The sequence below is a fragment of the Diceros bicornis genome, chromosome 6 (genome assembly GCF_020826845.1).
Source record: "Diceros bicornis minor isolate mBicDic1 chromosome 6, mDicBic1.mat.cur, whole genome shotgun sequence".
Classification (NCBI taxonomy): Eukaryota; Metazoa; Chordata; class Mammalia; order Perissodactyla; family Rhinocerotidae; genus Diceros; species Diceros bicornis.
In genome coordinates, this window is record NC_080745.1 from 66,224,645 (window position 1) to 66,248,259 (window position 23,615).

The 23,615-nt window shown below is 52.0% G+C and overlaps 1 protein-coding gene across 3 annotated transcripts; it reads left to right on the forward strand.

Annotated features, from left to right (window-relative positions):
- Positions 1-225: 225 nt before the first annotated feature.
- SFXN3 (sideroflexin 3) lies at positions 226-8,535 on the forward strand. Of its 3 annotated transcripts, none has more exons than XM_058543795.1 (11): positions 226-429; positions 2,610-2,773; positions 3,430-3,604; positions 3,962-4,056; positions 4,428-4,503; positions 4,667-4,752; positions 5,024-5,151; positions 5,307-5,356; positions 6,270-6,319; positions 6,789-6,836; positions 7,101-8,535. In XM_058543795.1, exons 2-11 carry the CDS (start codon positions 2,613-2,615, stop codon positions 7,195-7,197), a joined length of 966 nt encoding a protein of 321 aa, XP_058399778.1. In that variant the 5' UTR covers positions 226-429; positions 2,610-2,612; the 3' UTR covers positions 7,198-8,535. The 3 variants fall into 3 exon arrangements, with proteins under 3 accessions (XP_058399778.1, XP_058399779.1, XP_058399777.1); XM_058543794.1 differs by lacking the exon at positions 226-429 and adding an exon at positions 795-1,365; XM_058543796.1 differs by lacking the exons at positions 226-429; positions 3,430-3,604 and adding an exon at positions 794-1,365 and having other exon boundaries at positions 3,958-4,056.
- Positions 8,536-23,615: the final 15,080 nt, after the last annotated feature.

Genomic DNA, 23,615 nt, shown 5'->3' on the forward strand with positions numbered 1-23,615 from the left:
GGCGCGAGTGACTGCAGAAGCCTGGGAACCCCGCCCACGCTCCGCCGAGGCTGCAGGAACAGGGCTGGCCTGCGCAGCCCCGGGCTCCCATTGGCTGGGAAGGCCGCCAGTCACTCTCTCCTGCCACCTCCCTTGGGCGCCCAGGACAGCTGTTTGTCACCTAGGCTGCGGCAGCTGAGTTATATCCGCTACAGTTCGAGTTCTGATGCCCCACCCTGCCCCGCGAACTCAGCGCAGGGAAAGCCCAGAACCCCGTCTTCTCCAGGCCAAGGCAGCTCCCAGGGCTCATGGAATTGCCACACCTCCGCGGTCACCCCTGAGGCCTCAGTGAGGGAGTGTCACCTGGGCAGAGCGGGCCTGAGCCTGCGGTGGGCAGGAGCGTGGACTGGGGTCTGGGTGTGCAGCAGCTGTGCTCTGTACGGTGACTGGGTGAGTTGTGAGTGTTTGTGTGGCTGAGCTTTGCCTTCTTCACATGCATCCCCCTTCTATGTCAGAAAGTGTGTGGACAGCCAGTCCTGGAAAGGACGCAGGGCGGGGCAGTTGGTCCCAGAACACTAGGGGGCGGAAGATTCTTTCTGATTCACTTGCTGGAGCCTTCTGTCCCTTCACATCGCAGGGCAAGGACTGGGGCTAGGGTCTGTGGTGCAGAGGTAGGGATTGGAAGCACAAGGAAACTGGGGACCCAGAGGAGCTAGGGGTTTCAGAGGCGAGTAAGGAGGGGCCTGGGGAGGAGGAAAGGGCTGGGGACATAGAAGGGGCACAAGCAAGAGGAAACGGGACTGTGAAGGGGTGCGAACGCCGAGGTGCTGCGAGAGGAGCTTGTGGGAACCGGGATAGGCGCCCAGGGGGCCAAGTAGGCGGAGGCCACTGCCAAGGTAGCCGTCAAGTAAACAAGCCGGGAAGTAACTCGAGTCCCTCCGAGCGCACCACCAGAGCGATAGCCTCTCCACGCCGCCCGCCTTCGCCCTGGATACCTAGACCCCTTGCTGCAGAGGCCGGGTGCCTCCCGAGGCCAGCCAGGGGACTGCAAGCAAAGCGGGCAGCACCCGCGGCTCCTCCCCTCCTCTCTCCCGCTGGGAATCCGGCCAGAACTGATCCCTGAGCCCCTATTGGCTCTGGGAGGCAGCGTGAGGCTGAGTCCCAGTAGCCGGGGCTGGGGGCGTCGCCCCAAACGACACCCGCCGCCCCCGGACTCTGCCAATCCGGGGCACACCGGGCGGACGTGCCAGGGGAGCCCCCGCCCCTCCTGCTGGTTAGCGTCACGCGTGACGTTACGCGTGATGGGTTGGAGGGCGGGGGTGATGCGCGAAGAAGAAGGCAGATCTGAGAGCTGCAGAGGCCGGGAGCCCAGGAGCCCAGGAGCGCGTGAGTCCTGCTGCCCCGGGCGGGTTCGGGCGGGTTCGGGGGTCAGGGGAGTAGGGAGTTGAGGGCTGGGAGTCGGAGAGGGAGGCCTGCCTTGAAGGGTGCTCTCTGTCCTGTCCCATTCAGCATCTTTGGCTCTAAGGAGGTTCAAGGGACATAAGAGGAAGTTGGTAGCGGGGAGGAATGTCAGGGTGGGGCTCTGAGTGGTCACACATTCAAGCGTCTGCATCTGATGGATATGGGCTGTGTGTGTGTGTTTGTGCGTGCAAGTAAGTCTTTGTGGGCCACTGTATGCAGGGCGTGTCCACCCTGTTTGTATGTCTATGTAGGGCTGTGTGATGGTGTCTTTGTGTGTGGGTATGTGATTGTGAGTGTGTGAGAGAAGGGAGGGTGTGTCTGCCTGTGAGGGAGGAAGTGTGGTTGGAGAGGATTAGTCATTCTGTAGGATTTTGCCCAGTGCAGCCAGATGGCTGCTCCAGGCTCTCTGTGCTGGCTGGAGGGGGCACTTACTGAATCCTGCTCCTTTCTGGAAGCAGGTAGCTCAGGGAGAGGTAGATGAGTGTCTGTGCCAGCCCTGCCCAGCTGGGGAACAAGGAGAGCCTTGAGCCTTCAGTGGGGGTTGAGGAAGGTGGGTCTTGTGCATGCCCATGAACACACACACACACACACACACTCTCACACGGCTGGCATCAGAGTCCCCTGTTTGAGATCTGGAATAGATAAGCCCTAGAGAGGCCAATGAGATCTTGCTCTCCTCCAATCAGGGGCTGGGGTGTGGGATGGCGTATACTATCTTCCCAGACAGCCTTAGGGGTTTGTATCTAGGTCTCAAGGCAGCTGGGGCCTAAAGCTGACAGGAACAGAGATGTGTGATGCATATAGAATGCATTTTTGTGCATACAGAGCACAAGAGTAACTGCATAGGATTAGGTGCTGCTCATGCATCGACGACACACATATAAATCCTCACTCATGAAAATCTGCACCAGGCCACAGCATAAGATGATCTATTTTTGTGGTTCTGTTCTCCTCGCCCCCTCCCCCAGTGGCTACAGATGCCTGGGCCAAGACAATGCCTAGAAAACAGCTCCTCCCCCAACCCTTGCTTACCTATCTGGAGTCACTTTGAGCTCTAGAAGGGATTGGCAATAGGCCCAGGGACCAGGGCAGGGCCACCAAATTCTCCCCCAAGTGGAGCCCTTGGACCCCCTCCTTGGAGTCCTCTCACTCTGGTCCCTGCTCTGCAGAAAATGGGTGAATTGCCCTTAGATATCAACATCCAAGAACCTCGCTGGGACCAAAGCACATTCCTGGGCAGAGCCCGGCACTTCTTCACTGTTACCGACCCCCGAAATCTGCTGCTGTCTGGGGCACAGCTGGAAGCTTCCCGGAACATTGTGCAGAACTACAGGTGACTCCCTACCCCATCTGACCCTGTACCCCACGGTCTCATTCCCTGCCATTAATACAGTACCTTTTGTACCTGCCTCCCCAAGCTTGAGAGTGAGCCTGTCCTACTCATCAGTCCCCTCACTCCCTGGCCCTGTCTGCTGGAATCACAGATAGCTGTGGCACAGAGTTTTAACCCAAAGGATTTTAGGGTGTGGCATTGATAGTTATGGGGGGGGCGCTGCTCTGTGCCTCACAGACCCTCTATAGAGACCTATCCCATTGCTGGGCCACCCTCTGCAAGGACAGAGGGGCTCAAAATTGAGTCTCAACAAGGTAGGAGGCCATCCCCTTTGTCTCCAGGAGGAAAAACCCTTGCAATGCCCTCAGCCATTTTTGACCCATTGGAAACCACCAGTACCCATGACGCAGCACTTAGGCAGAAACAGAAGGGCACCCCTCTTTGTGTGGCTAGAAGGGAAATAGAAATAGGGCCCCCCCCCACACTTTCTGGGAAGCTTTGACTCTCCCCCAGAGACAAGGAGCCCCTTTATTCTAAGATTGGGGGCCAGAGTGCCTGGTCCTCTGCCCAGACTTCCCCTGAGCTGAGTGGGCAGGGCTTGGGAGGGCAGATCTGCCCTCTAGAATTGCCTGTCTGCTCCCTGCCAAACTCTGCAGGGCCGGCGTGGTGACTCCAGGGCTCACCGAGGACAAGCTGTGGAGGGCCAAGTATGTGTATGACTCTGCCTTCCATCCGGACACGGGGGAGAAGGTGGTCCTGATTGGCCGCATGTCAGCTCAGGTGCCCATGAACATGACCATCACTGGCTGCATGCTCACCTTCTACAGGCAGGTCCTGTCCCGGTGTCCCCTCCCTGAGCGCTCTGTCTTAGCCCGAGTGTGGCTTGATGACTAGGTGCTTCCTTTCTGGGCCAGTTTGGGCAAAAAATAGTGAGTGGGTGAGATCTTGTGTCAGAATCCCTTCCATTCCTCAGAACTCAGCCCTGGGGGGTCCTCCCAACCCAGAGACAGTGGCTGTGTTTGTGTAAGTGAGGAGGGTCATGCAGGGGTCACCAGAGCAGGTTCTTGGGTCATTGACTGGGTCCCTCCTGAGTGTTTGGGATTAACCTTTGGGGTTTCATTATCTGGGTCCAAGGATGAGGGACATTGTAGAGGAGGCAGAAGTAAGTGTCCTTGTTCCCTCAGGAAGACCCCAACTGTGGTGTTCTGGCAGTGGGTGAATCAGTCCTTCAATGCTGTTGTTAACTACTCCAACCGCAGTGGCGACGCTCCCATCACTGTGAGGTGAGAGCCCGTCCCCAGGGACGCTTCTCCCCTCCTTGCCCAGCACTGCTCTCTCCCTTTTGCTCCTGTTCTCAGAGGGCCCGTGCAGCCAGTGGCTCAGCGCCCTCCTCTCAGCCTGCCCCCCTTCCCCACTTTCCTGGCCTAACTGAGGGCATGGGTTCCTCTCGTGTGTCCTTTGGGGACTCACTCTTCTTCAAGGGGAGGGATTGGGGCTTCCAGACAAGTCTACACTGGAGCCTGGGAGGTATTTCTCTGCAATAAGGCCACCCTCCCACGCCTCATGTGTTGAGGATTTGGCATGTCCCTGAAAGAAAGAACCACATACTGAACTGTTCACCTCTCCCCTTGTGTCCTGCCTCTTCCACCCACAGGCAGCTGGGAACAGCTTATGTGAGTGCCACCACTGGGGCTGTGGCCACGGCCCTGGGACTCAAATCCCTCACAAAGGTAAATGCCCCCCCCCTTCCACTGCAACCCCATTCACCCTTTATCCACCTCCTTCTTCCCCATCACCCCACCACCTGACCTATAGCCTCCCCACATGTCTCCTCAGAGTTCCCCACCACCCCATAGCCCTTAGGGCCGCTAAATGACCTCTTTCCTCCCCCAGCACCTGCCCCCGCTGGTCAGCAGATTTGTGCCCTTTGCAGCTGTGGCAGCTGCCAACTGCATCAACATCCCTCTGATGAGGCAGAGGTGAGTGGCCCCGACTCCTGGCGTGTGTGTGCCCAGGGTGCATCTGGGCACACCATCCAGCCATGTAGACCAGCCCAGAGTGGGGACAGTCCTCTCCCTCCCCGGACATGAGCTGCTGGCCCAGTCTCAGTCTGATGCTAGGATCCTGGAGTGGGGAGAACCAGCCTTTGGATCTAGGCTGTCTGAGAGAACCCCAATAGCTGCCCATGAGGGCATTGCAGGGGTGGGGTTTGGGGCCTGTGATCTGACCCCTACTCCCTTCGCTTCCCAGGGAGCTGCAGGTGGGCATCCCGGTCACTGATGAGGCGGGTCAGAGGCTTGGCCACTCGGTGGCCGCAGCTAAGCGGGGAATCTTCCAGGTGGTGGTATCAAGAATCTGCATGGCGATTCCAGCCATGGGTGAGGCGGGGGTGGCGGGGTGGGGCACGGGAGGCTCTGAGAGAAGGGAGGTGCGGTTCTCTAAGGCGGGCCATAAGACCGTGGGGGGATTCTCCCTTCCTTTGGGTCCCAACTTTCACTCCACTGCCTCCCTCCCTGCCCTGCTCTCCCCTCAGCCATTCCCCCCGTGATCATGGATGCTCTGGAGAAGAAAGACTTCCTGAAGGTAGGTCACTCACCTCTCCCATCCTGGAAGTGGTAGTGGCTGGGAGCAGAAGTGACCAGTGCCTAGCCCTCTCTCCAGCCTGACCTGAGTCTAAGACTTGCCACCTGTTTGCCCCACCCTGGCGCTGCCCCCTCCACCTTCATTCATTCAGCAAGAATGAATTAGGCTGGAGTGAAGGAACACTGAGGGAGCAGGAGAAGAGGATAAGGGAAGGAGAAAAATGATTTCTGTCCTGAAGGAAACTGGTGTCACTGCAGACGCCTCTGACACACACAGGGATGGACTATCACAGTCACACCTGATATGACATTCATGCTGTCACCCACTAACAACAGCGAGACAGACACACAGACACAGACACACAGGCTCACACATGCACAAACAGGACAGGGAAGCAAGGCACAGGAACACAAGCCCTGGCTCACTCATTCAATCATTTATTCACAAACATTTATTGAGCACCAGCTGCGCACACTGGAGAAACAGAATGGTGGTCCCTGTGACTGAAGTGAATCAAGAAGGGTGTACGGAGCAGGACATGTGTTTGGAAAGGGACAGATTCGTGCCAGTGGGGCAGGAGGAAGTGAGTGGAGGGTTAGACGAGGCTTCCTGAAGAAAGCCGCTCCTGGAGGAAGTGAGGGAAGAGAAAGGGGCAGGGAGTGCTATGGGAACCAATTCTGAGAGGCGAGAATGGGTGAGGGGACACTAGGGAGGGTGTCAGCAAACAGGCCTGGCTGGAGTGGAGGATGGTGATCTGGAGGTCCCAACCCTGTCCTGGGCTTGGGAGAAAGAAAAGGGCCGTGTATCAGAGGCTCAAAGGCAGGGCTGTGGTATAGAGCCATGGTGGGTACAGTGGGGTGGGGGTTAGGGGGCAGGGGACACATGCCATTCCATTGTCTCTGTCTCCCCACAGCGCCGCCCCTGGCTGGGGGCGCCCCTGCAGGTGGGACTGGTGGGCTTCTGGTAAGTGTGCAGGGAGTTAGGAGGGTGTGTGGGAGTGCCCTTTCCATGGTGGACGTGGGTGGTTATTACTGCTTTTAAGATGTTTGTATACACATTCATTCATACATTCGGCTGGTAGGGGTCTTGGATACCTGCAGAGAATACTGGGTGTGTTAGGGTGATCCCTGTCCTTGAAGGTCAAGAGTCTAGTTGAAGGGGTTCCAGACTTCATCTACAAGAGGAAACCATGGAAAAATCTTTTGGTACCATCCAGAAGTTTCATGCACATTTAATTCCTGATTCTGTCACTCGCTGGCGATGGAGCTCCAGGTCACTGTTCTGGAAGCTCTTTCCTCAGCCAGAACCTAATGTCAGTTGGCTTTAATCAATCTCCACACCTAAGGGCTGTCTCCAGAGATGGGGTGGGGTACAGGGAGGGAACCCTGTACATCAAGCTTCACGAACCCTTCCAACACTCTTCTCTCCCCAGCCTGGTATTTGCCACCCCCCTGTGCTGTGCCCTGTTCCCCCAGAGAAGGTAAGTGCTGCCCCGGGCTGGGCTGGGGCTCTGGCTGGTCTCCACCTCTCTGGAACCAGCTGACCTTAAGTTCCTTCAGTGTGTTCCAGGAGGAGGCCTGGCAGGCACTTGACTTATTCTGGGGGTTGGGGAATGACAGAGAGCTGGACTTCTGGCAGTTGAAAGAGAAGATTCTTCAGCCTGGAAGGAGGAGGGATGGCGATCCCTTAGCCTGAGGGGGTCGGGTTCAGGGGACACTCAGCCTGCCTGTGTGTTCTGTTGCAGCTCCATACATGTGAGCAGGCTGGAGCCGGAGCTGAGAGCTCAGATCCGTGAGCAAAACCCCAGCATCGAAGTGGTTTACTACAACAAGGGGCTTTGAGGGAGGGGCAGCCCCTGGCCTCTCCCTCACCCCCTTGGGCTGCTGCTTCAGTGGAGCCTTGCCATCCCTACCACTTGCCTGTCTGCCTGATTCTGGGCAGAGGGCTTAGTGGGGGAGTGGCCGTTGAGACCAGCATCCATTCCATTAGGCTGCGAGAGGTGCCCCCGTAAACCTTTTTCTCTCCTCTCTCCTTTCTCCTGAGCTTGTGTGTCTACTTACATACATATGTGATGTGTGTGTGTGTGTGTGTGTGTGTGTGTGTGAACACGTGTACGTGCTGTCTTGGAAGCTAGGAGCAGACATGCTGTCCTGGGACGTCCTGATATCTGGCTTCCCTTCTCGGCCTCCTGCCACTTGCCAGCCAGCCAGGCTACAGGACTTCCTTGCCTAAACAGTTCCACCAGCCAAGTCATTTCTGACAGCATCTAACCCCTTCTGGACACAGAGGAGCCCCAGAATCTCAGGACAGTGACTGAGGGACACTAGCAGGCCAAACTTCAGATTTCTGCTTCCTGGCTCCCAAAGCTGACTCAGCAACGGGGCTGGCAGAGGAAGACATGTCAGGATAAGGGAGGCAGGAGGCTTATGCCATACCCCACATCCTGGACTAGATCATTTCCTCTCTTCTTCTCTACCAGAACAACAGAGTGTTGGTATCCTGTACTGCTCTTGCTGTCTTCCCATCTTCCCCACATTGCAACGTGGGCATCTTCAGGCACAATCCTAGGAGTTCTTGGTCCACTCTGACATCATAACCTCAAATCTAAACCTACAATCCCAACCCCCTCCATCAACCAAAAGTCCACGAAGACAAAGCAAGCATTCCCCTTTAAGAGCTCCCATGGCACCCTCTTACAGAGGGACACAGTTGTGGGAACGGTGCTTAAACTCCACAGGTATCTGAGTGGGTGTAACTAGGACACCCTCAAGGGCAACTAGGCCCAAAGTGTACAATCTGAAGACTGAGAATTTTGTGTTCCATTGCCCCTTGTTAGACATTCAGCTGAACTCCCACCTTAGCTCCTTCTCTTTCTTGAGGCTTGGCCCTGCTCCCACACCCACCCCACTCCCAAGAGGAGGAAGAACCCAGGCATCAAAGGACCCTGGTCCAAAGAGGAGGTGGGCTTGGGGATGGAATATGTGGTGGTAAACTCACAGAGTGCGGAGTTGGACCTTGACTCCAACTCCCATGACCTCTGGTTGAAGGGGTGGGTGGGGCGGATGAAGGCCTCAGTGGGATCCTCTAAGAACACTTTCCTGTTCCCCCACCCAACCGCCACCAGTGATAAAAGCTATGATGCCATTGTTACTCAATAAACTGAAAACCTGTCTACTTCACTTGATTTCATGTCCTGAGTACCCAGGAAGAGCCTCCTGCCTACAGCTTTCTCTTCTCTCCCCTCGGAGTCCAGGTCTTAGTCTCTTCCCTCCCTTTCTGTAGGGAGCCTCAGCCTCCAGCAGAGGGCGCTCTGAGACTAGAAAATCAGTCCTCCATCTGCACCCTGAGTATTAAAGTAGGGGGGGATGTAGATGTCTCCACCTTCTATTCCTCAGCAAATAGAGTCCTGGCCTCATTTCCTTCTTTGCTAGGGGGGCTGATCACACTCCTCAGGCTCTGCTTCTTGGTTTCCTTCAGGCATTTGACATGGGGTGGTGGCCTCTGGTCCCCAAGGAGGCCTCTGGAGAGAGGAAGGCTAAGGACTGCCCCGCTCCATCAGAGAGAAGTTGTTAGGGCACCAGCATGCCCTCCACGCCCCAGCTGATACAACATGGGAACAAGCCTGGCAGGGACCCTTTGCTAACACCCCTTTCCCCCGCCCCAGGGCCCTCCACTCCCTCCCTGCTTATGTAACCTCTTTTTTTTTTTTCTGGGAAAAATGAGGCCAAAAGTTCCTGCCTGTGTGCAGCTGGTGGGAGCCACTATTAAAGAGCTTATAGTTGGCTCTCCTGCCCTAAGTCTTGGCTTTGGGAGATTCAAAAGAATAAACATGAATAAACCTCTAATAAAATCCAGTCCCTACTCCCTGCAGGAAGTACTCCTCATCTCCCTTTTTCAGCTCAAAGCTCTCACAGTAGGTGGTGGGGAGAAATCCTTAGGGCTGAAAGTGAACCTGCTGCCTTGGCCTGGACTCACACACTCCTCCTAGGAAGTAGAAGTTTACCTGTATGGGCAGGGGGGCGACATCAGCTACTGCTCACTGAGTCCTACTGTGTGGTGCCAGACTTACTGAAGGCAAGTGCTTTAAGTCCATTATATCTTTTGGTCTTCACAACCACCCCTGTGAGGCCAGACATGTTGTATCCATTCTTAGCAAAGACACAGGCTTAAAGACATTAAGAAAGTTGCCCATAGCTACACAACTAGGAGGTGAGGGAGCCAGGATTCAAGCTGAGTTGTGTGACTCTGAAGCCACTGTGCTATGCTTCTTCCTCCCCTTCCAGCCACCAGCCAAACCTGAGGTCATTCTCCTAGTCCCTTTGACATTCCAAGGCATCTCCTCCTTGGGCCCAGTTTGTTTACAGGCCAGCAGAACTGACAGGCCCACAAGTGTACACAAACCTTTTATTAAAGCCACTGAGGAATTGCCAACCATGAGGATTTTATAGCTGGAGTATAAGCGAAGATTCCTATTCTTGATTAAATATGGGACATTTAGATAACCAGTTTCAAGTCCACCCTGTTCTGCCAACCTGGACCAGTGCTTCCCATCAAGCCCACTGGAGCCCTGGGTCAACTCTTGAAGCCTCTTTCTGCAGTTATAGCTTTGGCCTTTGGTAAGCCCCTTGAAAACAGGGCTTGTGCTTTTACTGGGAAATCTATGTAAAATAAACCCACTTGGGGAGTGAGGTGCAGGGATCTCTGTAAAACAAAATCATTAAGAACATTTTATAACAGAATTATCTGTGCTCTGCAGATAACACTCAGCCACATCAGAGAGAAGATTGGCCAGGGCGCCAACGGGCCAATTTGGAAGTAATGCTTTCCTGCCATCTTTCCTTCCTAATTCCACACCAGCTCCTCAAAGCAAAAAAGTTAGGTTTAGACTAACTTCACAAGCTCTCTAGCCAGGTACGTTTTCCAAATTGCCTCCACATACTTGGAATTTTCCTCAGAAGTCAGCGTTTGGGCAGAGATAGCACTTTTCTCACTGGAAAGTAATCTGCCCCATTCTTGGGCCTCCTCTCTTCCTCCTAGTGCTCAGACGCCAGGAACCTTTTCTGGGAGCCTGCATCAGCATCCTTGGCCTTCCTCCACAGCCTTCTTCCCCTTGCCTGGCCTCATCTGCTCCAGAGCTCCCACTCTGCCCATTATAAGAAAGACCACAACCCTCCCTCTCTCCTGGCCCACGTTCTAAGGAAAAAAATGGCCTGGGTATAGAGCCCTAGCTTAGCCCAGCCATGAGGAGGGGGCCAACTGGGCATATCCTGCTCTTTTCTAGGGTCGCTGGGACTAATGAGGCCGGCATCTTAAGGACAGGTGGTTTAGGCCAGCTTCATCTCCGGCCCTGTGGCCTCATGCCAGTCAGACCAGCCTAGTTCCCGCTGGGTCCGGTGCCCTACGAGTCGAGCGGAGCCCCATTTCCTCCCAAACTTGTCAGTCTCAAACCAGCCCGGTCCCGGGGGCCTGCCAGTCATAAGTAAGCCACACCCCTCTGGGGGACATAGCCAGCTAGAAGCAGAGTTCCGCCCCTGCTGTGGCCCTGTCCGTCAAAGCTCAGCTCGGCTCTGCTCCACCTCCTTCCCGTTACCCGGGCAACGGCTTTGGCGCTGAGCCCGGGACTACAGTTCACCTTCCCTACCGGAGCCTAGAACCTTCGTTTCAGATCCGCTTCCCGGTGACCTCGGACCTGGTCCTCGTCCTCGGTCCTCTAAATCCGCCACATGCCAACCCTCTTTTCGAGTTTAGTAACCGACTAGCGCCCCAGCGCCCCACCCTCCCCCTTTGACTTCCTGCCCAGAAATGCGCGAGGTTTTCGAGGATGCACGCGAGGCCTCTCCTTCTGGGTCCCAAGCCCAGATATTTTTCAGCGGCCTCCGAGGCTCTTGGCCGCGGCTCTTGCTCCATCCTCCCCCTCTGCCTCTCCACGCCCTTGCATCCTGCAGTTCAGAAAACGTTTACTGAGCTCTGCTAAGTGTGGCTGTGTGCCCGGCGCTGTGTATAAATGGCCTGTTGGGTGAACAAAGTCCCTTCCCATCTGCAGGGGCACAGCGCAGGTGTCTATTAAGGCACCTCTCCCCATTCCCTCTTCGTCAGTCTCCCCGAACCTTGCTGTGATCCAGTGATCTCAGATGCTGGGGTGTCCTTTCGCTAGGAATTGTGGAGGAATCTTGACCCAGTTGGATCCTTCCCCAAAAGAGAGCTTCCTGGGCGGCTCTCGTCTCTCTTCCTTTATACACAGATGTTTTTTCCTCACTGGCAGTCCCATCTCAGACTGCCAGAGGGACAACAGCAGCCTCAGCTTCAGGCCGCAGCCTCCTCTAGCTTCGTCCTTCCAGTCTTCTCAGACCAGAGAAGTTTTGTAACTGAATAACGACCAGAAGAATGTGGGAGGAATTCTGCATAGCTTGGGCCACACACACAACTTCGTCCTCCCCTCACCTCCATACATCCAGTAGGAAATAACCCCGTGCCTGTAAGGAGCAACCAGCAGCTCCTTCAGGTTAAAGTGTTTGCTTATGGAGCAAGAGTTTGCTATGTTAACTATGTTGTTAATCTATAAATTAACCAATTAACCACCTATGTTGTTTTCTGACTGAAGACCTCCCCTCCCCTATCACCAGCAAATAATCAACTGACAACTTTTATTTCCCAGAAGGAGCACTTCTGGTGTGGGTTTTTTTTTGTGTGTGTGTGAGGCAGATTAGCCCTGAGCTAACATCTGTTGCCAATCCTCCTCTTTTTGCTGAGGACAAGACTGGCCCTGGGCTAACATCTGTGCCCATCTTCCTCTACTTTATATGGGACGTGGCCACAGCATGGTCGGAGAAGCGGTGTGTGGGTGTGCATCCTGGGATCCAAACCCTGGCCCGCTGCAGCGGAGCACGCGTACGTACGGGTTTTAACTGAAGTTATTTTGTGGAAAGCAACAGAGAATGATTGTGGCTAGCTTCAGTAAGTAGCGGCATGTATGGGAAGGATTCCGCGGTAGCTCTCAGAACCAGAGATGGAGCTAACCAACCCGGCCTTGGAAAAGGCAGGGAGCTGAGCAGCTCTGGGGTCCTCGGCAACTGGAGTTTATGGGCACTGCCATTAAGGTAACAGCTTCAACCAGCTTCAGTCTCTAATCTCTCCATTCAAGTTGCAATAATTGGTACAGCTTAGATCAGTTGTCTACCCTTAGGAGGTGGCCAGAGGTCAGGGTCAAGTTGCAAGGACACTGGGCATCATTACTTCAGGTCCACCTCTGTGGTAGGGGGCTGTTCCCAAAGAAGGGCACTTGTTGTGAGCTGGGAATTCCCCTGATTAGTATTTACTACAATATGTATTATTATTGGTCCTAAACAGATGATTCTCTCCAGTTTAAATGAAAGACTCCCTGAGAACAGGCAGCATATCTTCACTTTTTTCTATTGTGATAAAAAATACATAACATAAAATTGACCATCTTAACCACGTTTAAGTGTACAGTTCAGTAGTATTAAGTATTTCACAATGTTGTGAAACAGATTTCCATAACTTTTTCATCTTGCACATCTGAAACTCTACACTCAGGGAACAACTCATATCTTCACTTTTATATGCCCACAGCACCTATAATAGTGCCTGATCCACAATAGGTACTCAATACATGTTTGCTGAATAAATGAATGTGGAATCCAAAAGTGCCCTAAACTCCACTCATATGTTGGTCCAAGGTAAGGTTACTAGCACTGTGGTTCTTGATTTGTTTTACTTCTCAATAAACCTAAAAGAGTGACATATTCACAACAGAAACAATGGCTCACAGCTTTAGTGATTTTCAGCCCAAAGGATGGGGGAGCACATCCTCCCAGGGAGGCATATCAGAATCTTGGGGGCAGTATGGCTTGAAAAGTCCCCCAGGCAAAGTGAAGCGTGTCCCTAGATATGTCCCTACATATGACAGCCAGCAAGAGAAGGAACTCAGCCCTCTCTCTTCTGTGTCTCTCTGGGAGTCCTAAATGCAGGGGGGTGAGGGAAAGAGTGTCTCACATGTAATCAGAGCCACTGTCTTCAACTCTGTTATCCCTCTGCTTCCCTGCACAAGCCAATGCCTTTTTCCTTTGGAGGTTAGTTCCCTGTGGTGCTGACCTACCCTCCACCGCTGCAGCTCCTTGGGGCTGGCACTGAGCTGCCATCATTTAAGGCATACTGGAAAGGAGACACCTTCACCTTCTTTTTGTCCAGTTCTTATAGAGCAGTCCCACAGTAGAGTTGCTTGGGCCTCTGGTGATACAGTTGCATTTTCATGACCTCCTTTCCAGGGCACCAAGGCACAGTGGGGTGGGGGTGGTGCTGGACGTGGTGGTGTAAGATTAAGCATCACCCTACAATATACCTGGAAGCATTGCTTTTTATGATATCAAACCTTCTGCTGAGTCTGGTTCATCCTGCTGGACTTGCTCATCACTGCTAGTGATTTTCTTTCAGGGCCCCATTCCTGCAAGCTGGCTACCAACTGTGAACCCCCAGGCTGTCAGACTCTCCTGCTGTATTATATCTGACCCCCAAATTGTGGGTAAGATTCAAGTTCTTTTCCTTTGGCCAAATCAGATGACCTCTGTTCAATTGTCCTAAACTTTCCAAGACCACTAAGGAGGATTGTTGCTTAAAGAAAACAGGCAGAAGCCCTAAATCTGCGGTTTCCAAACTGTGTACTGAGGCACCCCAGAGTGCCACAGTGAACTCAAAGGACGGCTGCAGGACATTTTAAGTTTTCGAGGGAAATCCAGCAATCCTCAACATCTGTTGGACACGCACAAACTACTAGCTCGAGTTACTTCACAATTTCAAAATTAGATTGTGCTACATTACTTTCAATGATGTCTTTGCAAAACTGGGTTTTTGATGGTCGCTGTGACAAAAAGCAAAAACTACACAAAAGTCAATGTGGAACAGGAAATGAGGGTGGCAATGTCCAAGCTAATTCCAAGTTTTGAGAAATTATGCAAAGCCCAACAGGTGCACACCTTCCATTAGTAAGTAATCGAGGTTAAGAATGACATTAAAATATTCTTTTATTCTTCCAATTTATGTGTATTAGTTTTTCCGACAGCTACAAAGGAGTTAGGATGTAAATGCTTAGTAAGTTGTTCGGACCAAAGTACTTAAAGGGAACTGTTAGGTTTTTCTTTTGGCCTAAGGTACTGTGAACAAACTACTGAAAAGCTAAAATGGTTCCATGAAGGAATGAGGGAATATCACTGGGCTGTGTTTGGGTCTCAGACCTACCCTCTGTAAACTCACCAGGTACTGGGCTTCTGTAGGCCTCTTATTGAATTCTTAATAATTCCTTCTGGGAAGTCTAACCTTGTTTCAGTGATCCAGGTTTGTTACAATGTGATCAGGGGGTGGTAGAGAGTCCCTAGGGACTGGGGATGGTGGTGGTAACTTTGGAAACCAGAGCTGTGTTGGCCGGGCCGGCTCAGATCAGAAGCAAAGGAGAGAATGGATGCTGAGGACAGTGGGACCCCTTCTTGCCTGGCTCTGCTCTGCATCTGGGGCTGGGCTGCACCAGGTAGCGGGGTCTCAGTAAACTTCATTCCCAGAGATCTGCCCCGCACTGCGCCCCCTGGAGGCCACGCTGGGTCTGTTGGACTGGACGGAGGTACTCTCTCTCTGCCACTGGAAATCTGGCGGCCTTTGAGCCCGCATCCCGTGGAAGGGAGGGGGTGGCCACCGCTAGGGCCCCACGCAAGTCTATGCTTCTCCCTCGTTTCCTGCCTGCATCCTCAGGTGACTGGCGGGTGCCTTCCCTGCGCAAAGACCGCAGAACCGGCGGGTCTCTAGCTCCCTCGCTCATACATTAAAGATGCCGAGGCGCCGGACTGCAGTGCCACAAACATGAAGACAAATTTTCAATCCCGAGCAAGAAGATGCCAGGAGATGGGGGCCGCGGGAGAAAAATGAATTAGGGTTTTATTATGTGTTTTATTATGCTGTAATTGAACAGGATTAGGTGAGAATGCTACAATATATTTCTGATGCGGCTGGAGGGGGGAGGAGGTGGGAGCGAGGCTGACAGCGAGCGAGAGACAGCGAAGCTCGAAGAGAAGCCTGGGCTCTAGGACGCAGCGTGTCCCAGGGGAGGGCGGAGGAGCGGCGCTGACCGGCTGGCTGGGCCCAGCCACCCCCTAGCCCCCGCCCCCAGACAGTTTGGGCCAGGACTGGCGGGGAGGTGAGGGAGACTGCATTGGGAGGACTGCGTTACCAAGAGGTCCCACTAGCATGTGCTGGAGGAGGGCATGAGCTTGAGAGTTGGAGGGCTGGGAGCTCACAAACCCGCCCCAGAAGGGAAACTGAGTCACAGAGGGGGAAGAGGCGCGGCTACGAAAAGACAGGGCCGCTGGAGTCATTGAGGTCCCGGACGCCTGCGAATTCACACTTGCTCCTGGCATATCCCCCCCCCCCCCCCCCCCCCCCCCCCCGGCACACAGGCATTGTAGGTCAGCAAACATTTGGGAGCGCCTACCTCGTGCCCGGCCCTCGCTTAATTGCAGGGCGACCCGGGTTTTCAGACAGTTCCCTCCTACCCAACTCCTGCCACTTTTGAAAAGATCCATATCTACGCAGGTCTAACCTGGCACCAACCCCTGCTCCCAGCGCTGCGCTCCCAGGAGGCCTTCTCAGGTAAAAGGCGCCCAAGTGAGCCCGCGAGCTAGGCTGTCCGCGCGGGGGTGGGTGAACCGTCCTCTCCGCCTGGAACCGCCTTCCTCTCCCGAGCTCGCCTCTCAGTCCGCCCCAGCCAGGGCAGCTTCATTAAGCGCCGCCGCCAGCTCCGAGTCTCACCTGCTGCAGCGCCCCTCGCGCTTCGCCAGGGACCCGCTCCTGGCGGTGATGAAGAGGCCCATTAGCCGCTTCTACCTTTAGGGCGGACTGGGCCGCTATCCCCACCTCCCAATTAGGACATTAGAAACCGTCAACCAAGATTAATAGTTGCCGGGCTCCGGGGCAGTGAGATGAGCCCAGATACCGCTGCAGGGCCGCTCGCTCCGCGTGGGCCAACTTGGTGCGGGCCGGGCGCACCACCTGCCGCCGCCATCCCTCCCTCCGCCTCCTTTTCCGCCCCCCAGGCGCACCTGAGACTCTCAGGTGAGCCCCACAGTGGGGTTGGGAGTGTCAGAGACAGGAACCCTATTCCCTGCTCGGTCTCCGATCTGGGCGTGCTTAAGGGCAAGGCGAGTAGGGGAGGAAGGTGCGCCCTCTCCAGGGGCCTCCGCCAGCTTTCCCCGTGGCTCGACTGAAAGACTTCTGATCTTGACTGATGGACTGACCATCGCTTTCTCGGAGGGGCTTCCTTGACCCCCTCTCCCCTAAGCCCATTTTTCCTCTTATTCTCGCTCATTGCTCCCCGTCATATTTTTCAGTATATGTGCCATATGTGTACATATTTGTGATTTTATCATTGATATCTGTCTCCCCCACTGGATGGTGGGCTCCAGAGGGAAGAGACTGTCGTTTTGCTCACCCTGGGCTCTGGAGGAGGCCTTCGGTAACTGTGTGTTGAATGAATGAGTGGGCAACAGGCTTGTCGCTGTTTTTATTGAAATATCTTCTTCCTGTGCAAGGGCCCCCTACCCACTTCCTAAACACCCTCATAGCACCTGCACTTTTCCTTCTGATTCATATCATAATTGTAACTTATTATTTCCATGATTATCAGTTCTTCCCCTTGAGGCCATAAGCTCCTGGAGGGCAGGCAGGGACTGGGCACACAGCTGCATCCCCAATGCCGGCACATAGTCTGACAGTTATGGTGTCTGAGGGCTCAGGAGCCTTAGAGATCTTCCCACCCCATTATTTTGAGGGCTCCATGGCCTGGAGAAGTGAGTGACTTACCTGAGGTCACACAGCCAGCTAGAAGCAAAGCGAGGATGAAAACAACTTTTCTCTCTAACACTCTATGCTTTTTCTCCAAAGGTCATATCATGTGGGACCCTGAGGAAGTCCCTTCTGAACTCTGAGGTTTCTAAGCCTTGGGGAGTCTGTGGGGGTGATTCCAGGTATCTCTTACTCCGCGATGGTGGTGATTCAGAACTAAGCCTTTCCCCCTCCCTCCAGGGTAAGGGGTTTGGGGCCAGGGACACCCTATACTCTGTGTCAACAGGGCAAATTCTTTCCATTAAGTCTCAACTCTAGTTCCTCCATTCCTTGGGTGTAAAACTAGGGGAGCGCCCTCTCTCCCGCCCTGGAGGGATGTCAACTGTCTCCCACTCCCCCCAACCCCAGGAGCATGAGGGAAAAATAATGATTTGGGAGCAGAAAATGAAGGGAACTACAGAGGAAGTGCTAAGACGGAGAGAGCTGGGCCTGAGCTCTTCCTCCACCTCATCACACCCCTGGTGTCACCTCTCTAGAACCCACTTAGTCTAGAGGGGAGAGGGAGGCAGAGGGGGAGGGGGCGGGACTGGGTTTGGGGATGGGGGTAAGATCGATACTTCACTGGGTTTTAATGACCGCAGGCTTTCACCTTGCATATAATGGGGTGAGCGGCGGTAAACTCTCACCGACAGAGCGGGCTCCCCCGGCCTTAATGAGATAATCAATACTTGTTCTCGGCTTAATTTCCATCTAATTGCTCTTTAACGACGCCGGATAATGGGCCGCCTCCTGTGAGGAGAGAGCTGGCTGGGAATCCGACCCGCCTCGGACTCCCGCCCCTCCTCCCCCGGGCGGGGTGCCCTCGCGCAGGTGGGATGGGGCGCACCACGCTGCCGGCGGAGCTGGAGCTCCCTCCGCCGGCCTCCTCGCTCCGCGCTGTCGCCTGCTTGCGGTGTTCTCGGCCCCCACAGGGGCGCTCCAGGCCTGGGATGCGGGATCCCTGCCAAGCCACCGGGTTCTGGGCTCCGGGCCACCCACCTGACTGGGCAGCGGAACCGCGCGGTGCCCTCGCCCCCGGATGGCGCCTCCTCCTCCATGCTACCCGCGGACCCAAGGAAGTGGGCGGAGGTGAAGGGCCTCTGGACACAAGCCCTTTCCTCCTTTTCCTTCTCACCTCTCTGCACTGCACAGGGCGGTGGCCTCGAGGTCTTAGGTAAATTGCTGTTTCTGCACCTAAGAAGGGCTCCGATCATATTTTTCCCTGTGAAGTAGCTGAGGAACCTGGCTGGTTACCACAGATCCCTCAGGCAAGGAGGGGACAGGGGCAAGAATGAGGAAGCCTGGGGTGGGACCCCTGCGCCCCATGGCTCAGAGAGCCTCCTGATTTCCCCTCACCCCAACCATCCATAGCCAGGAGAGTTCCTGCCAACACCAGCAGCTCAGATATTAGCTGTAACTGCTCTCACCTCCCAGCTGCCTGTCCTAGCACTAGGAGCAGCTGGAGGTTCTCCCCAAGGCCTCTCAAACGTCCTGGCCTCACAAGAGTCTGACCTGCCGCCCCCTAGCACCTCGCCGGAAGCCTCAGCTCCTCTCTCCTCTTCTCTTGATGCTAGCCCTGAAACACTTTGGCCTCAGGAGCCCAGATGCTGTGACCAATGATGTTTCCCATCACCTCCCCACCTCCTGATCTGCTGTCTGGGCACACACTCGTATTTCTACAGCTTAGCTTCTGAATATGGGGTATTTAAATTTATAAAACGCCAGCTGCAGGTCTGGCTCCAGCTGCACTGAAGTTAGGCTGACAAAGATGCCCTGAGTGTGTCAGGATAGCGTGGTGGTTAGAATCAGGCCTTGGACCTGGGCAGCCCCAGGTTCAAGTCTTGGCTCTGTTGTTTACTAGTCAGTGTACCAGTGAGCAAACTTACCTACAGGTCTGAACCACAGTTTTCTTATTTAAAAAGTAGGGTTAATAATCCTACCTTACAAGACTTTGTACATCTGAAACAAGCTAATGTATGTAAATTGCTTGCCACAGTGCCTGACACACTGGAACCATTTAATAAGTGGTAGATGTTATTGTTGTTGTTATTGCATGTTAGAGCTAAAGGAACCATCTAGTTCAAGCGTCATAAACTCAAAGGCTACAGGGGCAGGCAGGAATCTTAAATGAGGGAAGTAGGCCCCATCGAGACTGTGGCGAGCTGGAGAGGGCCAGCCCCACCTGAAACAGCAGCCAGTGCTCATCTTCAGTGGTTGCTGGGTGGGCCAGATTCCCCCAGTTTTCTTTTCTTTTTTCTCTTTTTTTCAAAAAGTCTGGCAGCACCAGCCACTTAGATATTATCTCTGACTTTTCTTACCTCCCTGTCTCAGCACTAGGAGCAGCTGAGGGTTCTCCCCCAGGCCTCTCTGAAAATCCTGGCCTGATGACTCTGGCCCCCCAATTCTGGATTTTTACATAAATTTCTCACTATTTAAATATTGGAAATTAAGTAAAAGCTTAAAAACACTGTGCCAAATACAACATGTCTGAAGGCTGAATTCATCCTCGTTTCTCAGAAGAAACTGAGGTTCAGATAGGTTGCAGCTGCTGGCAAAGCTAACTGGAAGCATGGATTCTAAGTTAAAATAATAATTTCTCTGAGGAGGCCCTTCCTAGACTGTGGGGCCTTTCTAGCTGTCACCCACTGCGGATGCTGCCCACTTTGCCAATAGCACTCAGCAGCTGGACTTGTGTTAGGACTTGGCAGCTCTTGAAGCACAAGACCTGGGTCACAACAGCCTTCTCTCTTGTAATAAATCCAAATTCTTTTAAAATGTTGTAGAGGGCAGTGTGAGAGCAAGTCCCAGGACCCTGGAGACCTCAACCTCTTAATTTAAAGCACCATATTTCTACACTTTTCTTGAGCTCAACTTCAGTGTGATTCTACTCAACAAATTCCCCACTTGGGTCTCCCCCAGTCAGGGGACAGAGCCAGCAGGAGGTTTGCTAGGCACAGTTCTCCTGATTGCCACCTTTTGGTACCTCTCTTCCTGTACCTTATCCTTGGGGAAAATGGTAGAAAATGCACGAACGTATCTGGGGTTTTGTGTGGCTGAGCACATCGACGTGTAAGGTTTATGGACTTTTGAAGAGGCTCATGCTGAGCCTCACGTTTGTTCTTCTAGCCCACGTTCTTTCTAACATGTTTGTTCTCTTAGTACTGAGTTGCCCACACTGAACAGAGATGGCAGTTGTTCTCTGCTCAGCATTATACTCACCATATTCTGATGCTCTCCTAAGGCCCAGAATTCTCTATGTGGTTTGGTTGCCTAAAAGCCAAGTAGTTCCTGCCCAATAGTCCTCAGCCCTTGAGAAAGCATCCCATCATTTCTTCCTTGGAGTTTTGAGCATACATTTCCCAGATTCTTCTTTGATTTCAGAGACGCGGTCAGTTCAGAGGAGTCTTGGATGTTAACCTATTGCCCAGCTCCCTACAGAAGCCAACACTAAACTCTATGTCTTAAGAGCAAAGGTTTAAAGTGGGATGTGAGTATGGATACCGTCACAAACAAATGTAGTTTTGGGGTCCAAGATCTTTTCCTGGTTGTATGGTCTTGATGGGGCTCTTGGACAGATGGCCTCCTCCCTTTACAGGGGTTATCCTAGTTTTGGTTCCCCCAGAAAGCAGATCCTGAGACAAGGATTGGGTACAAGTAGTTTATTTGGGCGGTTATCCCAGAAAACACAGGAAGGGAAGAAGGGAAGTGAGAGAAGGGAAGGAAGGCAAATAAAGTGTGCATCAACGAATGGGTTACCACGGAGGGTAACTGGGGCTTAGTCCCACTGGAGCCCTTCTGCAAGAGTGGACAGAATACACCTCTGAATTATCCCACTGACAGGGAAGGAAGCAGGGATATTTATCCTTCAACTCCTGGCTCTCACTGGACATGGCTTGCTCCTGAGTTAACTCTGTGGAATTTTTAGACTGCCATGCTAGCTGAACTCACTCTAGAGAATAGCAACTCCCTTAGGCAGAGAGACCCATGAGATTGTACAGGAACTGTCTGCAGGTGACCTTTGGTGTGGCCAAGGGTAAATGGGTTGGGCATCAACTGCACCTGCTACAGGGGGAGACTCGGGCTCCAGGCTGACTAGGCCTGGGCCACGTGATTAATTCCTCTTGAGCGCGTCACCCAAGCAGAATCAATAAAATATTTCCCTGTGATTTGAAATATTGATGCTTTTTCTGGGAGCCATTAGTATGATGCAGGCTGGAGCTGTTTATGGCCTTCCCTGGCTGCTTGGAAGAAAATATGAGAAGTGCATTCATCAGTTTGGATACATTGGTGTGACATTCAGGAGAGAGGTCTGGGCCAGAGATAGAAATTTGGGGGTCATCTGGACATTATATAAAATAATGGTGGAAGGAATGAGGAATCCCTGAGGGGGGGCAGCAGAAAGTTATCTCATTGGCTTCACTTACAGAAAATTGTCTTCAAGAGAAAAGTGAGGTGGGACTGAAGAGCCTGCCGCTTTGGGGAACATCAGTGGTCATCACCAAATCTTTCCTTCTGAGTGTCACATAATGAAAAGTAGACTTCAACCATTGACCCTGCGACTCTACCTGTGCCCACAGCTGCGCCAACAGGTAGATGTAGACTGTGAAAATGTGTGAGAGTATTTAGCTTTCCTGACAACTATCCTCATTTCCTTTCAATGACTTTTGATGATAATTTAAAAAGCAACTTATATATTAAATGACATTTTGTCTAGTATTTTAGATTCTACTAGGTTTTCCCTTGGCGTGAATTTTAGCCTCTCATATCCCAGAAGACCCATTTACTCACAAACCTATACATGTGATAAAATTTCAATTATAAACACACACATATGAATAAATATAAAAACTGGTGAAATCTGAATAAGGTCTATAGTTTAGTTAGTATTGTAGCAATGTCAATGTCCTGATTCTGATCATTATACTATGATTATATAAAATGTTATCACTGGGTAGGGTAGGTAAGGGTACATGGGAACTTTCTGTGCTATTTTTGCAACTTCTTTGCAAGTCTAAAATTATTTCAAAAAAAGTTTTTAAAAAATCCAGGAGAGGAAATCCTTGTGGAACTGGCCATCTTAGAATCTTAGGCTCTAAAATATTTACTTAATGGCTAAACTTAAAAAGACTGACAATACCAAGTGTTGGCAAGGATGTGGCACAATGGGAACTCTCATAAATTGCTGGTGACTATGTAAATTGATACAGTCACTTTGGAAAAACCATTTGTTAATTACTAATGTTGAATGCGTGCGTATCACATGAAGCAGTAATTCCATTCCTAGGTGTATCCCAATTTATATAAAAGTCAAAACCAGGTAAAATTAAAATATAGAGTTGGAAGTAGATATCTAGGGGGAAAAGGAGGGATTAATGATTGGGAGGGGGCATGATGGGCTTCTGGGGGTGTTAATAATGTTCTATTTCTTGACCTGGGTGATGGTCACATGAGTGTTCATTTTGTAATAATTAATCAAACTATGTATCTATTTTGTGCACTTTTCTGCTTGTCTGTTATATTTCAAAATGAAATAAAGTTAAAAACAAAAAGAGAAGAAGAAATGTAGAGAGAGTCTAAATGATTTAAACATCTTTTCTAAGTTTATCAATACAAAATGTGGCCAAGTCATCAGGTCAGATGGAGCTACTGACTCCACCTCCAGTAGATGGGATGGGAAACTGGTGGGCAGGGGGGTTGGAGGTGGAGTTGCCTTCTGGGATATAAGAAAGGTAAACTGAAGAAATTTTTCACCTAATATCTTTCTGCATTTCTTAAAGCTCATATTCCAGAGAGCTAGTCTCCTGGGTATTCCAGGAGACTAGGTATTCCAGAGAGCTAGTCTCCTGGGTATTCCAGCTTCCATTTGGTAACATTATTTGTAGCTGAACTATAATGCTTATCTTCCCACCCGGCTGTCCCAACTTTCTACATTTATCTCAACATCCTAATTTACCTATAAAGATAGCTTCTACTTTTTTATTATGAAAAATAGCATTATACTCAACCATTTGCCTCATTTCAAATTCTCTTATGGTGTTTATTAATGATATATATGATAAATATTTACATGGTTGTGATCAGTATTCATATACTTCCCCTTTTCACTTAACTTTATTTTCCTACACATATTTTTCACTTTGACTGAGTTCACCTATTTGTCCTAGTAGGTAGCTACAAGGTATTCAGTCTTAATTATCTATGTTGAGGCTTTTTTGACTTAACTGATTCTAATGTTCACAGGAAGTACAATTCCTCTGTATCCTAATGGGTCAGTCTGGACCATTTGTTTCACTTCTGCTTCCTCAAAGTTGCAACCCACTATTTTCACCAGCTGTATCAAAACAGGGTTCAAGAAGCGACAGGTTAGAATGTGTAAGTC

What these genes read in the sequence shown, in the direction of transcription:
- SFXN3 (XM_058543795.1), top strand. Translation starts at nt 2,613, where the DNA reads ATGGGTGAATTGCCCTTAGATATCAACATCCAAGAACCTCGCTGGGAC. An exon ending in ATCCCTCTGATGAGGCAGAG is followed by an intron (nt 4,753 to 5,023) that starts GTGAGTGGCCCC and finishes TTCGCTTCCCAG; the next exon opens with GGAGCTGCAGGTGGGCATCC. An exon ending in CATGGCGATTCCAGCCATGG is followed by an intron (nt 5,152 to 5,306) that starts GTGAGGCGGGGG and finishes CTCTCCCCTCAG; the next exon opens with CCATTCCCCCCGTGATCATG.